The sequence below is a fragment of the Enhydra lutris genome, unplaced genomic scaffold (assembly GCF_002288905.1).
Source record: "Enhydra lutris kenyoni isolate GAN:26980312 unplaced genomic scaffold, ASM228890v2 scaffoldscaffold17, whole genome shotgun sequence".
NCBI classification, from domain to species: Eukaryota; Metazoa; Chordata; class Mammalia; order Carnivora; family Mustelidae; genus Enhydra; species Enhydra lutris.
Genome location: NW_019154101.1, coordinates 24028579 through 24047331, shown reverse-complemented (window position 1 = coordinate 24047331; position 18753 = coordinate 24028579). Strand labels below are relative to the sequence as shown.

At 37.1% G+C, this 18753-nt stretch overlaps 1 protein-coding gene across 1 annotated transcript in view; it reads right to left on the bottom strand.

Annotated features, from left to right (window-relative positions):
• Positions 1 to 18753, bottom strand: part of LOC111147662 (laminin subunit alpha 2) — a 502086-nt gene that overhangs the window by 159042 nt on the left and 324291 nt on the right. Inside the window, exon 34 of the mRNA XM_022503866.1 lies at positions 3286 to 3428. Within this exon, the coding sequence (XP_022359574.1) occupies positions 3286 to 3428 (143 nt within the window). The remainder of the gene's footprint in view (positions 1 to 3285; positions 3429 to 18753) is intronic.

The following is an 18753-nucleotide window of genomic DNA, read 5'->3' as shown; positions in this document are numbered from 1 at the left end:
CTATGAAAGAAAATAAGGCCACTCAACAATATTCTCTAAGCACAGACAAAGCCATGGTCTCATAGGTACCAAAGATCCATTTGCTGTTGAATCTGAGTGACCACTGCCCCTTTGGTCATTACAGCTTAGCTAACCTGTGTTCTTCCCTCCTTCTCCATAAGATTCATTAGAATAATCCATTACCCCTACTTCCTAATAGCACCCAATCCAGCCCAAACCCCTGCTTCTTTACAGCTACCCCAGAACACCCAGCACAAACCCAAATAGTCAGAGTCTTTTCTATGACCTTCTTTGGAGACATGCCACATGCCCCATGGTGGGCAGTGTCTGCCTTGTTGGAATGAGCTCAGAACCTCAACTCTGTTCTCAGTGATCTCAGGCTGGAACCAGATAGCACCACAGAGAAAGGAAATAAACAAGGAGGTAAAATAACTTGCTTACTATTTTTAAAATATTAAGATAGGATCCCAAGCACCCAGGTATTAAGTAAATTATAAAAGAAGGACACAAACCCAGATTCAAGGAAGACTGGAATGGAAGGAAAATCAAGGTGGTTTTGACCAACACTCAGCCAGTGCTCAGGAGTAGAAGACTGTATCTCTTGGCTCAGGTGATGGTCACAGATGAAAAGTTCTTCCATGAGGGCCTTTCACTACTTCATCTGGTGCTTAGGTAGTATTTTCAAAATTGTTTATGTCCTACTGAAGTATTTGCTTTTCTAGTTCAATTTCCTTTCTTTGTAATCCTCCCATGTATAGCAGTTCCCCCTCATCCATGGAGGGTTATGTTCCAGGACCCCCAGTAGAGGCCTGAAACTGATCTTATTGAACCCTGATATACTGGTTTTTTCTTATACATATGAGCCTAGGATAAAGTTTAATTCATAAATTAGACCCATAAGAGATTGACAATGATAAAATAGAACAATTATAAAGATATGCTATAATAAAAATCATGTGAATATACTTTCTCCCTCTCTCAAAATATGTTACTGGACTATATGCACCCCTCTTGTGATGATGTGAGATGATGAAATGCTTACATAGTGAGGCACTGTGGCATACATGAGGCTACTACTGACCTGATGGTAAGTCAGAAGGAGGATCATCTGCTTATGAGCCATTGCTGACTATGGGTAAATGAAACCATGGGTAAGGGGGGACTAAGGAAAATATCCAGTCAGTATCTTCCTTATTAAAACTCCCATTACTACAAGGTAAACTCAAGATTCCTCTGTCTAGCTTTCAAGGTTGTCCTTCACATCACCCTACCCCACTCAAGTTTCTAGCCTTATCTTTTACTAGCCTGCCTGCCTTCTCATGTCTGATAGACACGTCCTGTGAATTCACAGTTCTGCTTTGGCTCACACACTCTCTTAGACTCCATGGCAAGAGTACAAGCAGGGCCAGGGAAGCTGGACTGGGCCTTTCCAGGCAAGTTACTTTCTCTCTCTCTGAGCTTGACAAAGGCAGTTTCATTCTCCTGGCCCTAGAGTCATAATACCTTTCCCTACTCAAATCCTGGCTCTGTATTGAGTAGCTGTGTGATCTTGGGTCCCATATGTAACTTTTCTATATTTTGGTTTCCCTACCTGAAAAAAACATGGATGATACAGTACTTCTTTCCTACTTCTTGGAGTTTCTATAAGATTTATGTATGATAATTCATGTGAGGCTTTAGTCAGTTAATTGCTTTGCACAGAGATACTCATCAATGAGTGTTAGTTATTTTTGCTGTCATCATTATTGGCTTCCTCTTCTGGAAAATAGGACTAATAATACTTGCCTTGAAGGCCACGGTTCAGATTACAGAATATACTCCTTAGAAGAGTGTCTTCCAGTGTCTAGTGAATAAACCATCCTTGCCAACATTTCTCTGCCTATTAAATTGTGTCTATCCTTCCAGTTCCAACATGAGTTACACTCTCATTCATAATGCATCCTATGGTAACTCTGAATATTACCTGTTTCTCCAATCTTTGTACAATACGGTAAGTCAAAAATGTGTAAAACACATGATGATTCTCCTGATTCTTTTTTTTTAAAGATTTTAAAAGATTTTTTAAAGATTTTTAAAGATTTTATTTATTTATTTGACAGAGAGAGATCACAAGTAGATAGAGAGGCAGGCAGAGAGAGAGAGAGGGAAGCAGGCTCTCCACTGAGCAGAGAGCCCGATGCGGGACTCAATCCCAGGACCCTGAGATCATGACCTGAGCAGAAGGCAGAAGCTTAATCCACTGAGCCACCCAGGCACCCCGATTCTCCTGATTCTTAAATTATTACTATAACCCCATAGACAGAGGGTAGTGACCACAGCATAGGAGCAGTAAAACTCCCAGGGAATCAAGCGCAATACCAAAATTCTCCAGGACTTCTCAAAACTACATGATCATTGACCGATGGTGTATTGGGAGTTACTTTCCATCTTTTTTCATCAGATGAAATCTCAATTTCCTTAACATTTCCTCCTCTCCCACCCATTACCAAAAGTTTTAACAATGTTTTAGAATAGTGTTTTTCAAAGTAGTTCTCGGTGAAGTGTTTTCAAAGGTCTCCTAGCTCTCTAGTAGTACAAAATTTTAATCTTGAGTTTTCATTTTGACAGGAAGCTTAAATGTTAATGTAAGCGTTTCTGGAAGTCAGGCTGGGCCCTCGAGAGATGGATCTGGCCACCTGATCTCAAAACCCACCTCTGCACACATGTCTGGTTGTGTGGTGGATTGAACATGTAAATCATGTGGCCTTGTCAAGTGATGCCAAGGACCCCTTGGGAGGGGCTCTGTAGTTCATACCGTGGAACGGTAGGGGTTACATGTAACATACACACTGATGAAACAACCTGTGTGGAAGTAGTTAGGGGCGTATTCTTGTCACAAGCAGCAATTTGCTCTCAACAAAAATCATCTGTTATTTTATATTAATGTTTTTAATTTTAATTTTATTGGTTTTTTAGGCTTTTGTGAGGATTAATGTGTTTTGATTTTATAGAGCTATAAGTATAGGGAACTATACCTGATTTTATGTTGGTACATATTTAAATAACATAATAAAGCTGATTTAGGCCAAGCACTGAGGGCACATAAGCCTCTTTCCCTTAATAGCAATCTGTTATAGTATAATACTCAAATTTGAAAAACACTAGTTTAGAAAGTCTCTGAATTTCCCTCCTGGCTGCTTGCCTTGATTTGGGGCAATGGGAAGAACATTTGCAATTCTGGCCACTGCCCCTTGGGAAGCTTCTGTCATCTTTTCCCGGGCTCTTGACGTTACTGCTCCAACCTACCTTTAGTTCTTGAGTCATATTTTCAAGACCATACAGCATTTTATATGGGGCAGGTAGTGGGCCAGTGAGGTTGATACTCATGGCGATCTGCTCCAGGTGAGCCAAGTCACCAAGAAGAAGGCCTGTGCATTCATCTCCACAAACTGCGAAAGGGAAACAACAAGGAATATTTATTTCCATTAAGCATCCCTGGCAGATAGTCAAAGATCTCAGCTATGAAATATTTTATGGCCCACGTATAATTCTGTGAGAGATGATGCTACCCATTTTAGATAATTAATACTTTCAAATAGATGACGGTTGAAAAAGAGAGGAAACGACCAACAGATGAGAAGACATGCCTTTGACCAGAAGCTGAGATAGGGACAGGGACATAAGCTGAGGAACCAAAGAGGAGAAGCAAATGGATTTTGAGAGAGACAAGCATATTGCAGAAGTACAAAAGGTAAGACACGGGACAGAACATTAGAAATGCTTCAGCAATTCCCACATAAGCAATCTAGAGGACATCTGTAACTAGAGAATAAAACATGCTCCTGTGTCTAAAACTGTATTAAAATATACGGTGCTCCCCTGGAGTGCCCTGGAGAGCGTTTATAGCAATTGGATCTTCAAGTGTTTCACGTACCATGGATGCCGCCTATCCCAAATTTGTACAACTTTTCCACTTGCCACCTACTGAAAAGAATTATTTAAAAAAAAAAAGTCAAAAGAAAGAACTTTTCTTTTTATAATTTGTGTTTTTTGGCTCATGATATGTATGGATTTATTTACTTACTGACTTACTTGCCAACTTTTCCTCTTTAGCCTTTCAACACGTTACTGCCCATCATTACACGTACTCCCACAAATTCCTGCTTTGCTAATTAACCTCATTCAGTCTTGTGGATAAATAATTGCTAAGGGCCAGGAAAATGTTATTCCTTAAGTAGCCAGAAGTGCTAATGTTCTATGTATAATCTTCTCGATAATTAGGAAAAGTGAGTATTCAAGCTTGGTGTGGTGGAAGGGGACTGTTGGTAGAGTTAGTAGAGAGAAAAAAAATGGATAGTTTTTTTCATTATTAGATTAATTTCATAAACAGTAGAATTTCTAAAATAAAAGTACACGAATTCTTCTGGATTTTAAATATGTACATATTCAGTTTGAAGTTTTTAGTCCTTTTTTTTTTTTTTCCTAACTCTTTGCAACAGAGCAATGAGGTGTAGCTTCTCCATGCCAAGGAGCACGAACTACCATATTTATGATATGCATTCATGTAGACAGTTATAATTTCTGGCATATATTCAGCAGAAGGAGGTATCAAAACTATGCACATGAGAAGAGAGGTAAATGCATCACATGGCAAATACCAAGACTTGGAGTAGCTTTGGACCATGCCCCAAATTGGCAAGAATTCCATTAGTCCTCTAATAGCACTCCCCTGAGCTGCCTAATGGTGAGGAAGCCATTAACTAAAGCTTGCAAACAAAGAGAAGTAGTACAGTGGGTGATTTTTTGATAGGACAGCAGTTAGAAGTGAGTTACAAGATCCCTACGCAGGGGTTCAACTGCCCCAGCAGGGCTTTCAGTAAATCAGCCCTGCACAGGTGTAGAGCGTCACCTGCAGGAGCTTCCCCAGCTGAGTGAACAAAGGCTTTGGAGGCAGGAGCCCAAACGTGGAACTAGAGCTGTATTCTCTTCCTTATCTGCTAATGGGAATGAAAGGGGATTTGCTCTGCATGGAAACTCAGTAAAGACAGCAGAGCATTGTGCCTTCCTGCTCCCAGTTCAATGCAAGTGCTTGCCAAGATTTAACATACCTGTCTATGTGAAACAATTGCAGGAAATACAACGTGCAACACAATTAGGTGTTGAATTGAGTCTGTCTAAACATCAAGACACAGTCTGGTTCTCAAACGTTAGTGGGTCTCGGAATCATCTGGAGAATTTTCTTAAATTACAGGAGATAGCTATACCCCCAGTGTTTCTGATTCAAGGGGCAACTGAGTTGGCTGTCTTCTGATTCTCGAGAATGTGCTTTTTTATCTCAGGTGAACGCTAATACTTCTGTCTGCACAGCACAGTTCGGGGGTAACAAGATTGGCAGCGTTTCCATAACCTGGGAGTTTCTTAGATGTGCACAATCTTGGGCCCACTCCAGATCTTGTGGCTCAGAATCTGCATTTTACAAAGATTCTCATGTGACCTCACATGTTAATGTTTGAGAAGCACTGCTGCAGGTTGGTTGGTCTCAGTTCTGTCTGTACATTAATATCCTGTGGGGATTTATAAAATATAGATATCCAGGTACTTCCCACCCCCACCTTCAGAGCATCTGATTTCTTGGGTCTGGGGTAAGGCCGAGGCATCAGGATTCTTAAAAGATTACAGATGGTTCTATCATACAGCCAGGGTTTTGAACCACCATTGCAGATGATAAACTTTAGGGAAGCTCAATCCTAAAGATGAAAGGTATCATTTTGCTCATTGTCTCCACTGCCTTGGACACTTCTCCCTGCACCTTCCCCTATGTGGCTCCTGGATGTTCAGGTCAAGGGCTCAAGTGTCACTTCCTCATAGAGGAAGGCCATGATGACTCAGAAATGACTGTCTCCACCAGTCACTACTGCATTCCCTTTGGTCTTATCTTAACACTCACGTGTTTTGAGCTATCTTATTACTTTATTTATATATTGCTTCTTCCACAACAGAGAAGAGACCTTAAACACCTTTGGTCACAGTGTTTAGGATAGTGTCTTGCACAGAGTAAGCATAATAAAAAAATATGTGCTTACTATTATCTTTGTAAAAGAAGAGCAAAAAATATTTTGGAGTAGAGCAGAGTACTAGAAGGAGAGAAAAGAGAGAAGTAGCAAGGGAAAGGGAGGGAGGGAGAGAAGAATGGTCAAACAGGAAGTGTCTAAATGGGAGGAAGTGATCATGAGAAAGGACCTGGAGAACAACACTGATAGGTGAGGAACAGGAGAACAGAATAAAAACAATGGTAAGAGAAAATTGTCATGTGACTGGAGAGGCGGAGACTGATTAATGTCAAGATACGGCTATTATGATACCTGTAAAAAGTAATTCAGGTTCTTGTTTGTTTGTTTTGAGGTAATTTAGTTTTGAACCAGGAAAGAGTTATTGGAATGGAGGAAGGGAGGGGAAGAAAAAAGTTACAAAACGTTATCAAGAAAGAAGCACAGATGGGTTACTGACCAGATAAAGGCAATGCTCAGTTCTGGGGAGGATTAAAAGCAACACCACTTCCTTCCTGTTCTCTCATTAAGAGGTAGAGTCCATTTCCCATCCCTTAAATCTGGTTTGGATTTTGACACACTTTGACCCAAGGAGTGTCTCAGAGGAGTACTGTATGACTCTTGAGCCTCAGCTTCAAGGGGTTCAACATTTCTACTTTCACATTCTTGGAACCCTGCTGCCTTATGAATAATCCCAGATGAGTCTTCTTGAGGAAGAGAGGCAGCTGTGAACAAGAGCTGACCATTCCAGCTGAGGCCCCATCATGTGAGTGGGGCTATCTGAGACTCCCCAGGCATGGTAACAAAAGAACTATCCACTGGAGTCCAGTCCAAACTGTCAACCTACAGAAACGAGGATATATCCAGTTGTTGTTTTAAGCTATTGAATTTTGGAGTGGCAGCAATACATAACTAATGCACTTTCCCAAATTTTGCAAATATGATTTAGAGTTCAAATTCAGATCAGACTTACCGGTTGCAATTCACAGTCTAAGAACAAGTATTAGTAACAATTCTTAATTTTATTAAAAGTTAGGAAGGATACAAAGGTTCCTCCCCACTGAGGCCAAGTTTATCATTGTTATAAAGTTCCATTCAACTTCTAGTGAAGATGGATTTTGGGCAGATGTTCCCAGGATATAAGCAAAAAATATGCTGTTTTTACTTTCAAGATCTTGAGAGATATTTCATAATAGGATGTCTCACCATGCTTTTTAGGGCAGTGTGTTCTTCAGGAATCCTTTGCTAGCCCTTTCTCTAAGGTATTTATAATTTATAACCTACCTATTTCCAAAAAGAAATTGAATCAGGTCACTGATAATAGTGTAGCTAGAGGTTCCTCACTGGTGACTCCAGAAATTTCCAGGGAAATGTTTTCTAAGTTTTTACTTCATATAAGAATAAATCAAGAAATAGAATGCAGAACTAGATCTGATTTTCTGTAATACACTACAGAGTAAATTGGTGAGCTAGAATGCCAAGAAGCATGATGAATACTGACTTTTCTCTTGTTCATTCTATCCCCTGCCCATCTGTTTTGGTTCCTCATCTTCAGTTGTTGAAATAAAAATGTATTTAATTGCTCTTTCAAGGACTCATTCATCCCATTTTATGTCTCTGTGTCCAAAGGTCTATTATTGTCCCATGTCTCATGGTCTCTGTATTTGCTTTTTGATGAACAAAGTAGAAGCGCATTTCCCTAAGTGAAAGGTAAGTTTTATAGTATGCTCCAAGTAATACACTAACATCTGTCCAAGTGGGTCAGAAAGACTTATGGATATGACAGCCATGGGGATTCTTCAAAAGCTTCTATGTAAGTCTAGTTCATGCAGTTAGACAATAAACACATGGGGAAATGTGCCTTTTACATAATGGTTTGCTATTTTATTCTGACACAAAATATTTTACTTATACCACAAGCTACTTTTATTTGTCTTCAAAAAGTCTGGACTTGGGGCACCTGGGTGGATCAGTGGGTTAAAGCCTCTGCCTTCAGCTCAGGTCATGATCTCAGGGTCCTGGGATCGAGTACCACATTGGGCTCTCTGCTCAGCAGGGAGCCTGCTTCCTCTTCTCTCTCTCTGCCTGCCTCTCTGCCTACTTGTGATCTCTGTCTGTCAAATAAATAAAATCTTAAAAAAAAAAAAAGTCAGGACTGTCTGGCAAAAACACAGATGCAAATCAGAACCACATTTAATTTACTATGAGAGGGAAGATTTGAAGAGTGTACAGAGACATAGAATATTCACATTATGTAAACAGTTGTTCTTTGATAAGGGTACAGTAACTGCTCAGTGAAAATTAATACCTATCTTATAATCAGGACCCCCAAAGAACCTCGTCCAGCCATTCTATTCAGCAAGAGATAAGGTTATAAAGTGAGATCCTGGCTAATCGGCATGGGAACACAAGCAAATATTTCAAGACTATGATTATATTTTACATGACTAAATATTTCTGAGGCTTTGCCTATAAAAGTGTCAGGATAAATTTGTGTCTAATATTAACAAATGCAGTACTAAATTCAGATTGTTATAGCTAGGCACATGTAAAGGACAAATCATGCAGCTGATATTACAGATCTTTCTGTTAGCAATTAGTACAAAATACTGCATTTCTACCAGAGTCCCTCATGCATAATAACTACTGGCTTACTGTCACAAAAAAAGTCACACACTACGCCCACACCAAAGAAGCTGATGCTGAAATGAGTGCATTGAGTGTTTTTGAAAAGGCCAAACCCATTAACCAATTTTATGTAAAGAAATATAAATTGTCTGCTCTAATAAAATAGGGATAAATGAGTAAATATTCATTTCTAACAAAAGACAAAATTTGTGTACTTATATTCATGTTTATTTTAACTCTTTTGTATGAAGGCCATTCATAATTCTTAGGATATGGATTTTATATTTCTCTCCTTTCTTTTTCCCCTTCAAGAAGAAACTTTTAGATTGGGATATATTTAGGGCTTATTATTATGTAGAAATATCTTCTAAAATAAAAATTTGGTTTGAAACTGATTAAGAAGGGTTTTTTTTTTTGCCTATTTTCTCTGAGTAAAGGGAAAGGTATTCTGTAGGCTTTAGATGAAGCTGATGAACCTGTTCATGTATTAAGTTGTTTTATATATTATATATAATTTGTATATTTAACATATCATGTAATATGTAAGTATAATTATATAGAATACATAATATAAATAAAATTTATAATAAACTAATATATTTATATATTTATATGTTACATAATATAAATTTTTTATTTTAACTTAATTTTTAAATATTTTTGTATAAATTTTATTTAATATATATGTTAAAATGCTGTACAAAATTGTGTGTTGTTTATATCTGTATGTATATATAGATGTATATAAAACACAAGTTCAATATGCTTAAGTATGGCATAACTGTTCAAAAAACTTTTTCGTAAGCACTATAATATAGTAATACTGGGATAGTAACTTTTATCCATATAATATTCATTACATAGCAGGCAATATGTTCTTTCTTGCCTCCATTATCTCATCTACTGTTCACAGCAATTCTATAAAATGTTATTAATATCCTCATTTAAAAGATGAGTAAAATAGTCAAAATAATTTAATATATGAGTCTATAAATATTGCCATGTGAAAACTTAGGAGAAAATATAAGGTGGTCATAAAAGGGGTTTTCAGTGAGCTGAAGAGCCTAGAATGAGACAGAATTACAGAAAACCATGTCAGCCTAACAAATATTTCATCAGAAACAGATGAGCTGTACAAAATATGTTTTTGGTAAAAAGTGGTCAAATACTAACCATGATGCTAATAATGCCTAGAATTTACTGAGCATCTCTTATGTTTAGGTACTTCACATACATGTATATAGTATTTTTTTTTCCATTTTACAGATGATGAATGAAGTTTAGAAGAGTTGACTAAATGACATCACACAACGTGTATGTGGCCAGCCAAGGATTTGAACCTTCTGGAGACACATCATGACAGCATGCTTCCTGGCATCAGAAGATGGCCTGCTTCATGGATACCACAGAAAAGGCAATTACACTATCTTACTTAGACTTCCTTTGACTTGAAGATCTTATGATTCTATTGCTCTTTGAGGTCAATGAATCTTGGATCTCACAGAGTAAAAACTGTAATCAAATGGAGTTTACTCTTGGGCTCAAAGATGGCAGAGGAGTAGGAGACCTAAATTTCATGTGGCCCCTGAAATTCAGCTAGTTATCAAACCATTATGAACATTTCCAAACTCAACAAGAGATCAAAGAAAAGAATAGCAGTAACTCTATGAAGAGAAAAACAAACACTTCCTGGAAGGTAGGACAGATGGAGAAATGATCTGAGGCAATATACATGGGGGAGGGAGGCTCCATCAGCTGCCTATAGACAAGGGATAGAGCAGGGGAGCACAAAGTTGGAACTTTTAGACGTCTGGTCCGGTGGAGGGACATTGCTCCAATGGTGAAGTGAGGAGTGGAATCCTCACTGGGACATGGTGGTCTCAGGACATTCAAGGTCACAAAAAGAATGATGGTGCGTTGAATATGACAGAACTCCCAGGTATCAGAGTGGGAAAGTCAGCTGCAAAGACTGAGCCAAGGAGTGGGCTCTCAGCTCAGGGTTGCCATAACTGTGACCCATGGTATAGTCAGGCCCCTGTTCTTGGAGCAGGGACCCAACAAGTGGCAGATCCGGGAGAGTCCCCTTTCTCCCCCTGGAGGAGCAGCACAGGAGCACACTGCAGGAATCTGCTGGGTTCAGAAACTCCAAATGGGGTCGTGGGCCAGAGACAGAAATGCTCAGTCACAGGCCAATTGAGCATGAAGTGTGGCTGGAGACCAGGGAGAAGAGACCGAATGACTGCTTTTCTCTGGGGGAACATTGAGGATGGGGCCCTGAACTCTCAGCTCCTCTGGAGCCATAGATCAGGAAGCTGCCATTTTCATTCTTGTCCTTGAAAGCTATACAGAAAGCTTTCAGCAAACAAAAGCTACCAAAGAGCAACTCCTAGCAGGTTACTTAGCCTGGCCCCTGGCAAAAGCAGTGCAATTCTACCTGAGGCAAAGACATTGGAGAATCAGTGTAACAGGCCCCTCCAACAGAAGGTCAGCAGGAACATCCAGCCAAGACCGAATTTACCCATCAATAAGAACAGCAAAACTCCAGTACTAGGGAAGTACAACACATAGAACTCATGGCTTTTTCTCCATGATTCTTTAGTCTTTCAAAATGAATTTTTTAAATTTTCTTTATTTATTTCTCTATTTCTTTATTTTTTAGATTTTTCTTCTTTCCTCTCTCAACCAACTTCTTATCAATTCTTTTTTAAAATCATTTTTAATTTTCATTTTTATAGCCATATTCTATCCCTTCATTGTATTTAACCTTATTTTTGTGGTGTGTGTGTGTGTGTGTGTGTGTGTGTGTGTGTGTGTATGAAATAGGACCTGGTTCTTTGAAAGAATTAATAAGATTGATACACCAACAACAAGACAAAGAGAGATTAAGGAGTCTATCTCATTTATAAATGCACCCAACACCATAAAATACCTAAGAACAAATCTTACCAAAAAGGCAAAGAATATGTACTCAAAAAAACTATAGAATATTCATGAAAGAAATTGAGGAAGACACAAAGTAACAGAAAAATGTTCCATGCTCATGGATTGGAAGAACAAATATTGTGAAAATGTCTGTGCTACCTAGACCAATCTACACATTTAAATCAAATCTCTAGCAAAATACCATCAACTTTTTTTCACAGAAATGGAACAGATAATCCTAAAATTTGTATGGAACCACAAGAGAGCCCAAATAGCTAGAGGAATGTTGAAAAAGAAAACCAAAGCTGGTGGCATCACAATTCCAGACCTCAAGGTCTATTACAACATGTAACCATCAAGATAGAATGGTACTGGCACAAAAATAGACACATAGATCAATGGAACAAAATAGAGAGCCCAGAAAAGGGCCCTCAAATCTATGGTCAACTAATCTTCAACAAAGTAGGAAAGAATGTCCAATAGAAAAAAGACAGTCTCTTCACCAAATGGTGTTGGGACCATTAGATAGCCACATGCAGAAGAGTGAAACTGGACAATTTCCTTATGCCACACAAAGAAACAGACTCAAAATGGATGAAACACCTAAATGTGAGACAGGAATCCATCAAAATCTTTGAGGAGAAAACAGGTAGCAACCTCTTTGACTTCAGCCGCAGCAACTTCTTCCTAGATACATCACCAAAGGCAAGAGAAGCAAGGGCAAAAATGAACTATTGGGACTTCACCAAGATAAAAACTTTTGCAAAGCAAAGGAAAGACAACATACAGAATGGGAGAAGATATTTGCAAATGACATATCAGATGAAGGGCTAGTATCCAAAATCTATGAAGAACTCATCAAACTCAATATTCTAAGAACAAATAATCCAATCAAGAAATGGGCAGAAGACATGAACAGACATCTCTGCAAAGAAGACATCCAAATGGCCAACAGACACATGAAAAAGTACTCAACATCACTTGGGGTCAGAGAAATACAAATCAAAACCACAATGACATACCACCTCATACCACACACCAGTCAGAATGGTTAAAATGAACAAGTCAGGAAATGACAGGTGTTGGCAAGTATGTGGAGAAGGGGGAACCCTTCTACACTATTGGTGGGAATGCAAGCTGGTGCATCCACTCTGAAAACAGTATAAAGAGTTCTCAAAAAGTTGAAAATAGAGCTGCTACCCTATGACCCAGCAATTGTACTACTGGGTTTTTACCACAAAGATACAAATGTAGTGATCCAAAGGGGCATGTGCACCCCAATATACATAGCAGCAATGCCCACAATTGCCAAACTATGGAAAGAGCCTAGATGTCCTACAACAGATAAACAGATAAAGAAAATGCAATCAAATATGATGCAGCCACCAAAAAAATGAAATCTTGCCATTTGCAATGTCACGGATGGAACTAGAGGGTATTATGCTAAGCAAAATAAGTCAGTCAGAGAAAGACAATTATCATATGAACTCACTGATATGCAGAATTTGAGAAACAAGGCAAAGGATCATGGGGGAAGAGATGAAAAAATGAAACGGGGTGAAACCAGAGGGGAAGACAAACCCTATGAGACTCTTAATCTCAGGAAACAAACTGAAGGTTGCTGGAGTGGAGGGGGATAGGAGGGATGGAGTGGCTGGGTGATGGACATGGGGGAGGGTATGTGCTATGGTGAGCACTGTGAATTGTGTAAGACTGATGAATCACAGACCTGTACCCCTGAAACAAATAATGCATTACATGTTAATAAAAAAATAAAATATAAAAAATGGAGTTTACTCTTAAAATAGAGCGTGACAGAAAACAAAACAGCTCAACTCTTTCTTTCATTATGAGAATGGCTTTCTCAATATGATATACAAATCACTGGGACTGAGTGCCAATAACTAGGAAAATTACCTAGAATCAGAATGATGGTTGCTGTTCTACAATCTTGTAATCCTGGACCTATGCTAAGAAGGTTGACAAAAAACTCAAAGCATATTTTACTAACAAAACAGATGCAGATAAAGTGCAAACAGGGTGAGTAGAAGTTGCTTTTATAGATTCTGTGACATCCGGATTTGGTTAACATGCCAAAGCTTGGAGTTGCAAAAAAATACTGTAGATATACTGGCCTTTGGATAGAAAGTAGCATTTGGGGATTAAATGGGGGCAGAAAGAGAATGGCATTTAAGAGGTAAGGATGAAGGGTGATCCCATGTCCCAGAAGCAAAGCCACAGTTCATTAAATAGCACCTGGAGGTCCACTGTTGCTTTATCGTCATCTTTTATTATGGAAAATCTCATTTTCCTTACTGTGATCAGCCCCTTTGCACTATTTTGCTCCTGCTCTCATTTATAGGGAGCAATAATTGCCATTAGCAATCATCTTTGATTTATAAGAGTACAACAGTGTTCTAGTGATAATATACAAGGGTCACTGCATTATTGTGATAAGATATTTGCTGGCTAAAAATAAATAAATTAAAAAATTAAAAAAAATTTTAAAAAAAGATACTTGCTGGCAACTAGATACTAAAAACAATAATCTTGGCCATCTCTGCAGATCAGTGTCAAGGTAGGATAAAACTTCAGATATTAGCTTTCACCAAGTGGCTGAAAATTATGTATTTTACAAAATTAAGTTGCACTATCACATTTAGCTAGGTTGCAGGTAAAAAACACACTTCATAACTGGTTTTGCAACACTGGCAAGCAAAACCTTACCACAAATGTAATATTATAGATAAAGGTGACTATAAGCAATTAAGCTCTTATATTCTTATTATCTCATAGGCAATGAATAAAAATAGGAAGCATCAATTTGATATTTATAAAATGCTATTTCAGGTACTCTTTATGGAATAACATCTTGCCAACAGCCCCTAATTTTAATTTCTGTTCTCTGTAAGAGTAATATATTTTACTATGACACTCATAATCTATTTTAAACATTACATGAGTTGTTTTGTGCTAACTACTGATCTGTAGAAAATAGGACATGAACAAATCCAAGTTTTGTGATTCACCATACAGAAATTTACTGTTAAATAAATAATGTCTTTCTTGCTCATTCTCAAATTTCAGAAAGGCAGGTGATTATTCTCATTTTATAAAATGATATATAAATTGTGAATGAGGGTTGGAAGAGGACATTGAATTTGTATTAACCTAGCGTACTAAGGAGAAGTCCATCCTGCTTTGGAAAGTCCAACAAAAATATCTCTTCAGAACTCACCAATATTTGGAAGGGAAGAACACACAGAGAGTTATCCCAAATTATTCCTATTAGAAAAAAATAAAATGATCTAGAAAGAAACCTCAGCACGCAGCTAGTGTGTTTTTCACTTGCATAGAAAGTAAGACTCTACTTGACAATCCCTGATGTATAAAAATCTGTAATAACTCCCATATAACTACCATAATATTTTAAATCTTAGAGGAAAGAGTCTCAACAGTTAGTAGGGGGAAAAGTATGGACCTATTAACATTATATAATTTAAAATTTTTCATCTTTTAGCCTATTTTATCTTTATTCTTTATTGAGGTAACATGGGCTTTAAGCATAAAAAGTAAATGAATAAAGAGCTGAGTTAATTAATATTGAATATACTGGGGAAACCATGTCTGCTTTAGGTGTCTTGCATTGGCAGTCAGTGTAAAAGAAAGTAAGATTTGCAAGGCACACCTAGGTTCAAATCAGAGCTCTATGGAAAAGTCACTGTAAGATATGGAAAAGTGACCTAAATCACTTAATTCAGTTTTGTTATCACACAGTGGCAACAATAGTGTATAGGGATGTTACAATCATTTAAAAGCATATAAAGTGCTTAATATAGTGTCTGATAAATGGTAAGCTCTCAATACAGGTGAACATTTAAGGAATCACTATTATGATGAAACAGGTGTGGTAAAAGGGACTTTGGAGAATGCCTAGAATCTGAAGACAGATGTATTGGTTAGGCAGGCACTGATTCTGATTGGGGAGGTTGATAATCTTGGTGGGTTGAATTTGGCTCAGCTGTCTAAATATTACCTTTAAGGGCATAGATTATTTGTATAAATTCCTCATGACAGTAATGGAAATTCCATGTATAAAAGGCCATATCCCACAAGAAATCTACCATTTTGGATCTCATTAAATCCTAGCTTGCTCACTGGCAATTGTCCATGGCAGCTATAAGTCTTTTAGGTTCTCTAGGCAAACTCTTCCATAATTTCTGCATTTGCTCTTACTGCACAATCTCTAAAGCACAATTTCATATCCTCTGTTAAATAAATTGTGTAACTAGCTTTACAGGAGGTATATAGATTCTTTCCACCAGTATGCAGCTCTCTTGAGATAATGAAATGATCATGCCTACACCATTTATTGTATTTTTAAAAAATTTTAAAAAATACACAAATTCACAATGTGGGCCAAATTAAGTCATGTTTTCTAGAGAATGAATCAAAGAGAGAAAAATTAACTATATAATGGATGCTACTAACCAGAGTGCTAAATTATGACATAATAGGACAAATATTTTAATTTTTATAGTCCGCACCATCTTAACAACCAGCACCAATTTATTTCTTTGATTCATCAATGTAACATGTGCTTTAAGCTCAGAAGAGATATTTTTCAGAAGACATTTCTCTTACTACACATACATATTCTCTTACCCAAACCAGGCTCATCTACCCAAACTACCCTCATCCACACCCACTCACAGGCCTTATACAATTCTACTATAGTCACATGTGTTAAAACAGACTCTGCAGATCAAACAGGCCAGGTGAATCATTCTTCCATATCTTGCTCTTATTTAGCTTCAGGATATAGAAAGATCTTAAAAAGAGATTTGAAGATAAGTCAGTTATGTCCTTGATTAATTATCTCATTTCAAAACTAAAAGTAGAAACTGAGTCCTGGGAAAGGTCAATATAATAGAAGTATGGCATATTTTTCTGAAACAGGAGAAATTTTAAAATATGAGAAAAGGAGAGAAGTCTAAAGATATTCTATGCAAGAATTCTAACAGTTAATCTAATAGAGGGTAAAGAGTAAACATTACTAGAAATGGAAATCACTAATGTTTCAGAAGAAAATCTACATAGTATTTATAAAATAAAAATATTTCTTATAAATATCTTAAAAATATAAAAGAAATATTTATAAAGTAATTATAAGCACTTAAGAAAAAATGTCTACATATAAAAAATCCCCATAACTTAGCACTTCTTTTGTACAAGAAAAAAAAAATCCATTATTTAATCCTACAGAAGAATATTAAAATTTTCTGGATATAGCAATTGAACTGAATATCATGTATAGCAATGGGATGTACATTTCTCTGTGGAACAAGAAGAATGCAAATGAATATTATAAGGCTGGAGTAACTCTGTCGCTGAACGACTAGCACCTTTGCTACCACCTGGGACTCTGGGAGGCTTAAATTTCACTGATGTGAAGGACAAAAAAATAAGGTTTCTTATAAAGCTATTTAAACGTATATAAAGCATTAATCACCAACAGAATAAGAACTTAGAGCCACTATTGTTGATGGGAAGAATGACAACTCCCTTTAAAATAAATGGTCAGAAAGTAATCCCATTATTTTATCTCTCTCAGTCTTTAATGTGTTATTGTATTTTTTTGGTGATGCACGTCAAACGTGGTGTTTGTATTTCAAGTTTACTTCTAGATAATTAAGAAAATCAATGATTTAAAATTCAAGGACTGTTTATATTAGTGTTTATATTTGGAGCATCTATATATTATCTAGTTAAATACATCAATGTCAATAATATAACTTGAAAATAATAATAAAACTAATTTGATTGTATTAGAAGTACACTCCAATTATCATTAAAATATATAATATTGAAAGAATGTATATGCATATAACCAATACATGAATATGACAATGTACATGTGTATCATGTATTACATTTAATCTTTCTCTCCCCTCAACCTTGAAATTTACTTTTACTTTAATGTGATATATTTTTATTAAAGATGATAGAAATACATTGAAAAAATGGTTTAAAACCCATATTAGCATACATACCCAGTTTTCACGTTTTCTGGCACATTTTAAAAGCCAGCCTTAATACATGGAGACTAAACAATATGCTACTAAATAATGAACTGATCAATGAAGAAATCAAAGAGGAAAAAAAAATACATGGAGACACATAAAAATGAAAACAGATGGTACAAAATCCTTGGAATACAGTGAAAGCAGTTCTCAGAGGGAAGTTTATTGCAATACAGGCTTACCTCTGGAAACAAGAAAAATCTCAAATAAACAACAGTTCTTTACACTGAAAAGAACTAAAAGAAGTAGAATAGAGGGAAGATGGTGGAAAGGTAGGGGACCTGCATTTATCTGGTCCCTTGAATTCAGGTAGATATCTATCAAATCATTCTGAACTCCTGTAAATTCAACCTGAGAGCTAAGAAAAGAACTGCTGCAATTCTACAAATAGAAAAGCGACCACTTTTTGCAAGCAGTGTGAAACCCTTCAGGGAACAAAAGCCACATAGAGCAACCCAAAGCAGCTTACACTGAGCTTGGCTCCCTGGTAAGGGGGAGAGAGGTGCAAATCTGCCCAGGCAAAGACACCTGAGAATCAGTGCACCAGGCCTCTCCCCCAGAAGACCAGCATGAACATCAGGCAAATATCAAGTTTATGGATCACATGGAACTGAAAAACTCCTGTGCTAGGGAAAAGTAGTATACAGAATTTGAGATTTTTTTCTCATGAGTATTTATTCTCTCAGTTTAAATTTTTTTTCTTCTTTTCTTGTTTTTCCTTTCCCACTAGTTTCTTTTTTTCTTTTCAACTAGTTCTTTCCTTCTTTCAACTAGTTTCAAGTAGCTTCTTATCAACTTTTTGTTTTTTAAGTATTTTTTTAATCTTCACTTTGATATTTATTTATTTAAATTTTATTTATTTATTTGACAGAGATCACAAGCAGGCAGAGAGGCAGGTAGAGAGAGAGAGAGGAGGAAGCAGGCCCCCTGCTGAGCAGAGAGCCCAATGCGGGGCTCAATCCCAGGACCCTGAGATCATGACCTGAGCCGAAGGCAGAGTCTTAACTCACTGAGCCACCCAGGCACCCCAATTTTGATATTTACATTTTATAGATATATTTTTCATTTTTGGCTTCCTTTTACTATACTCATTT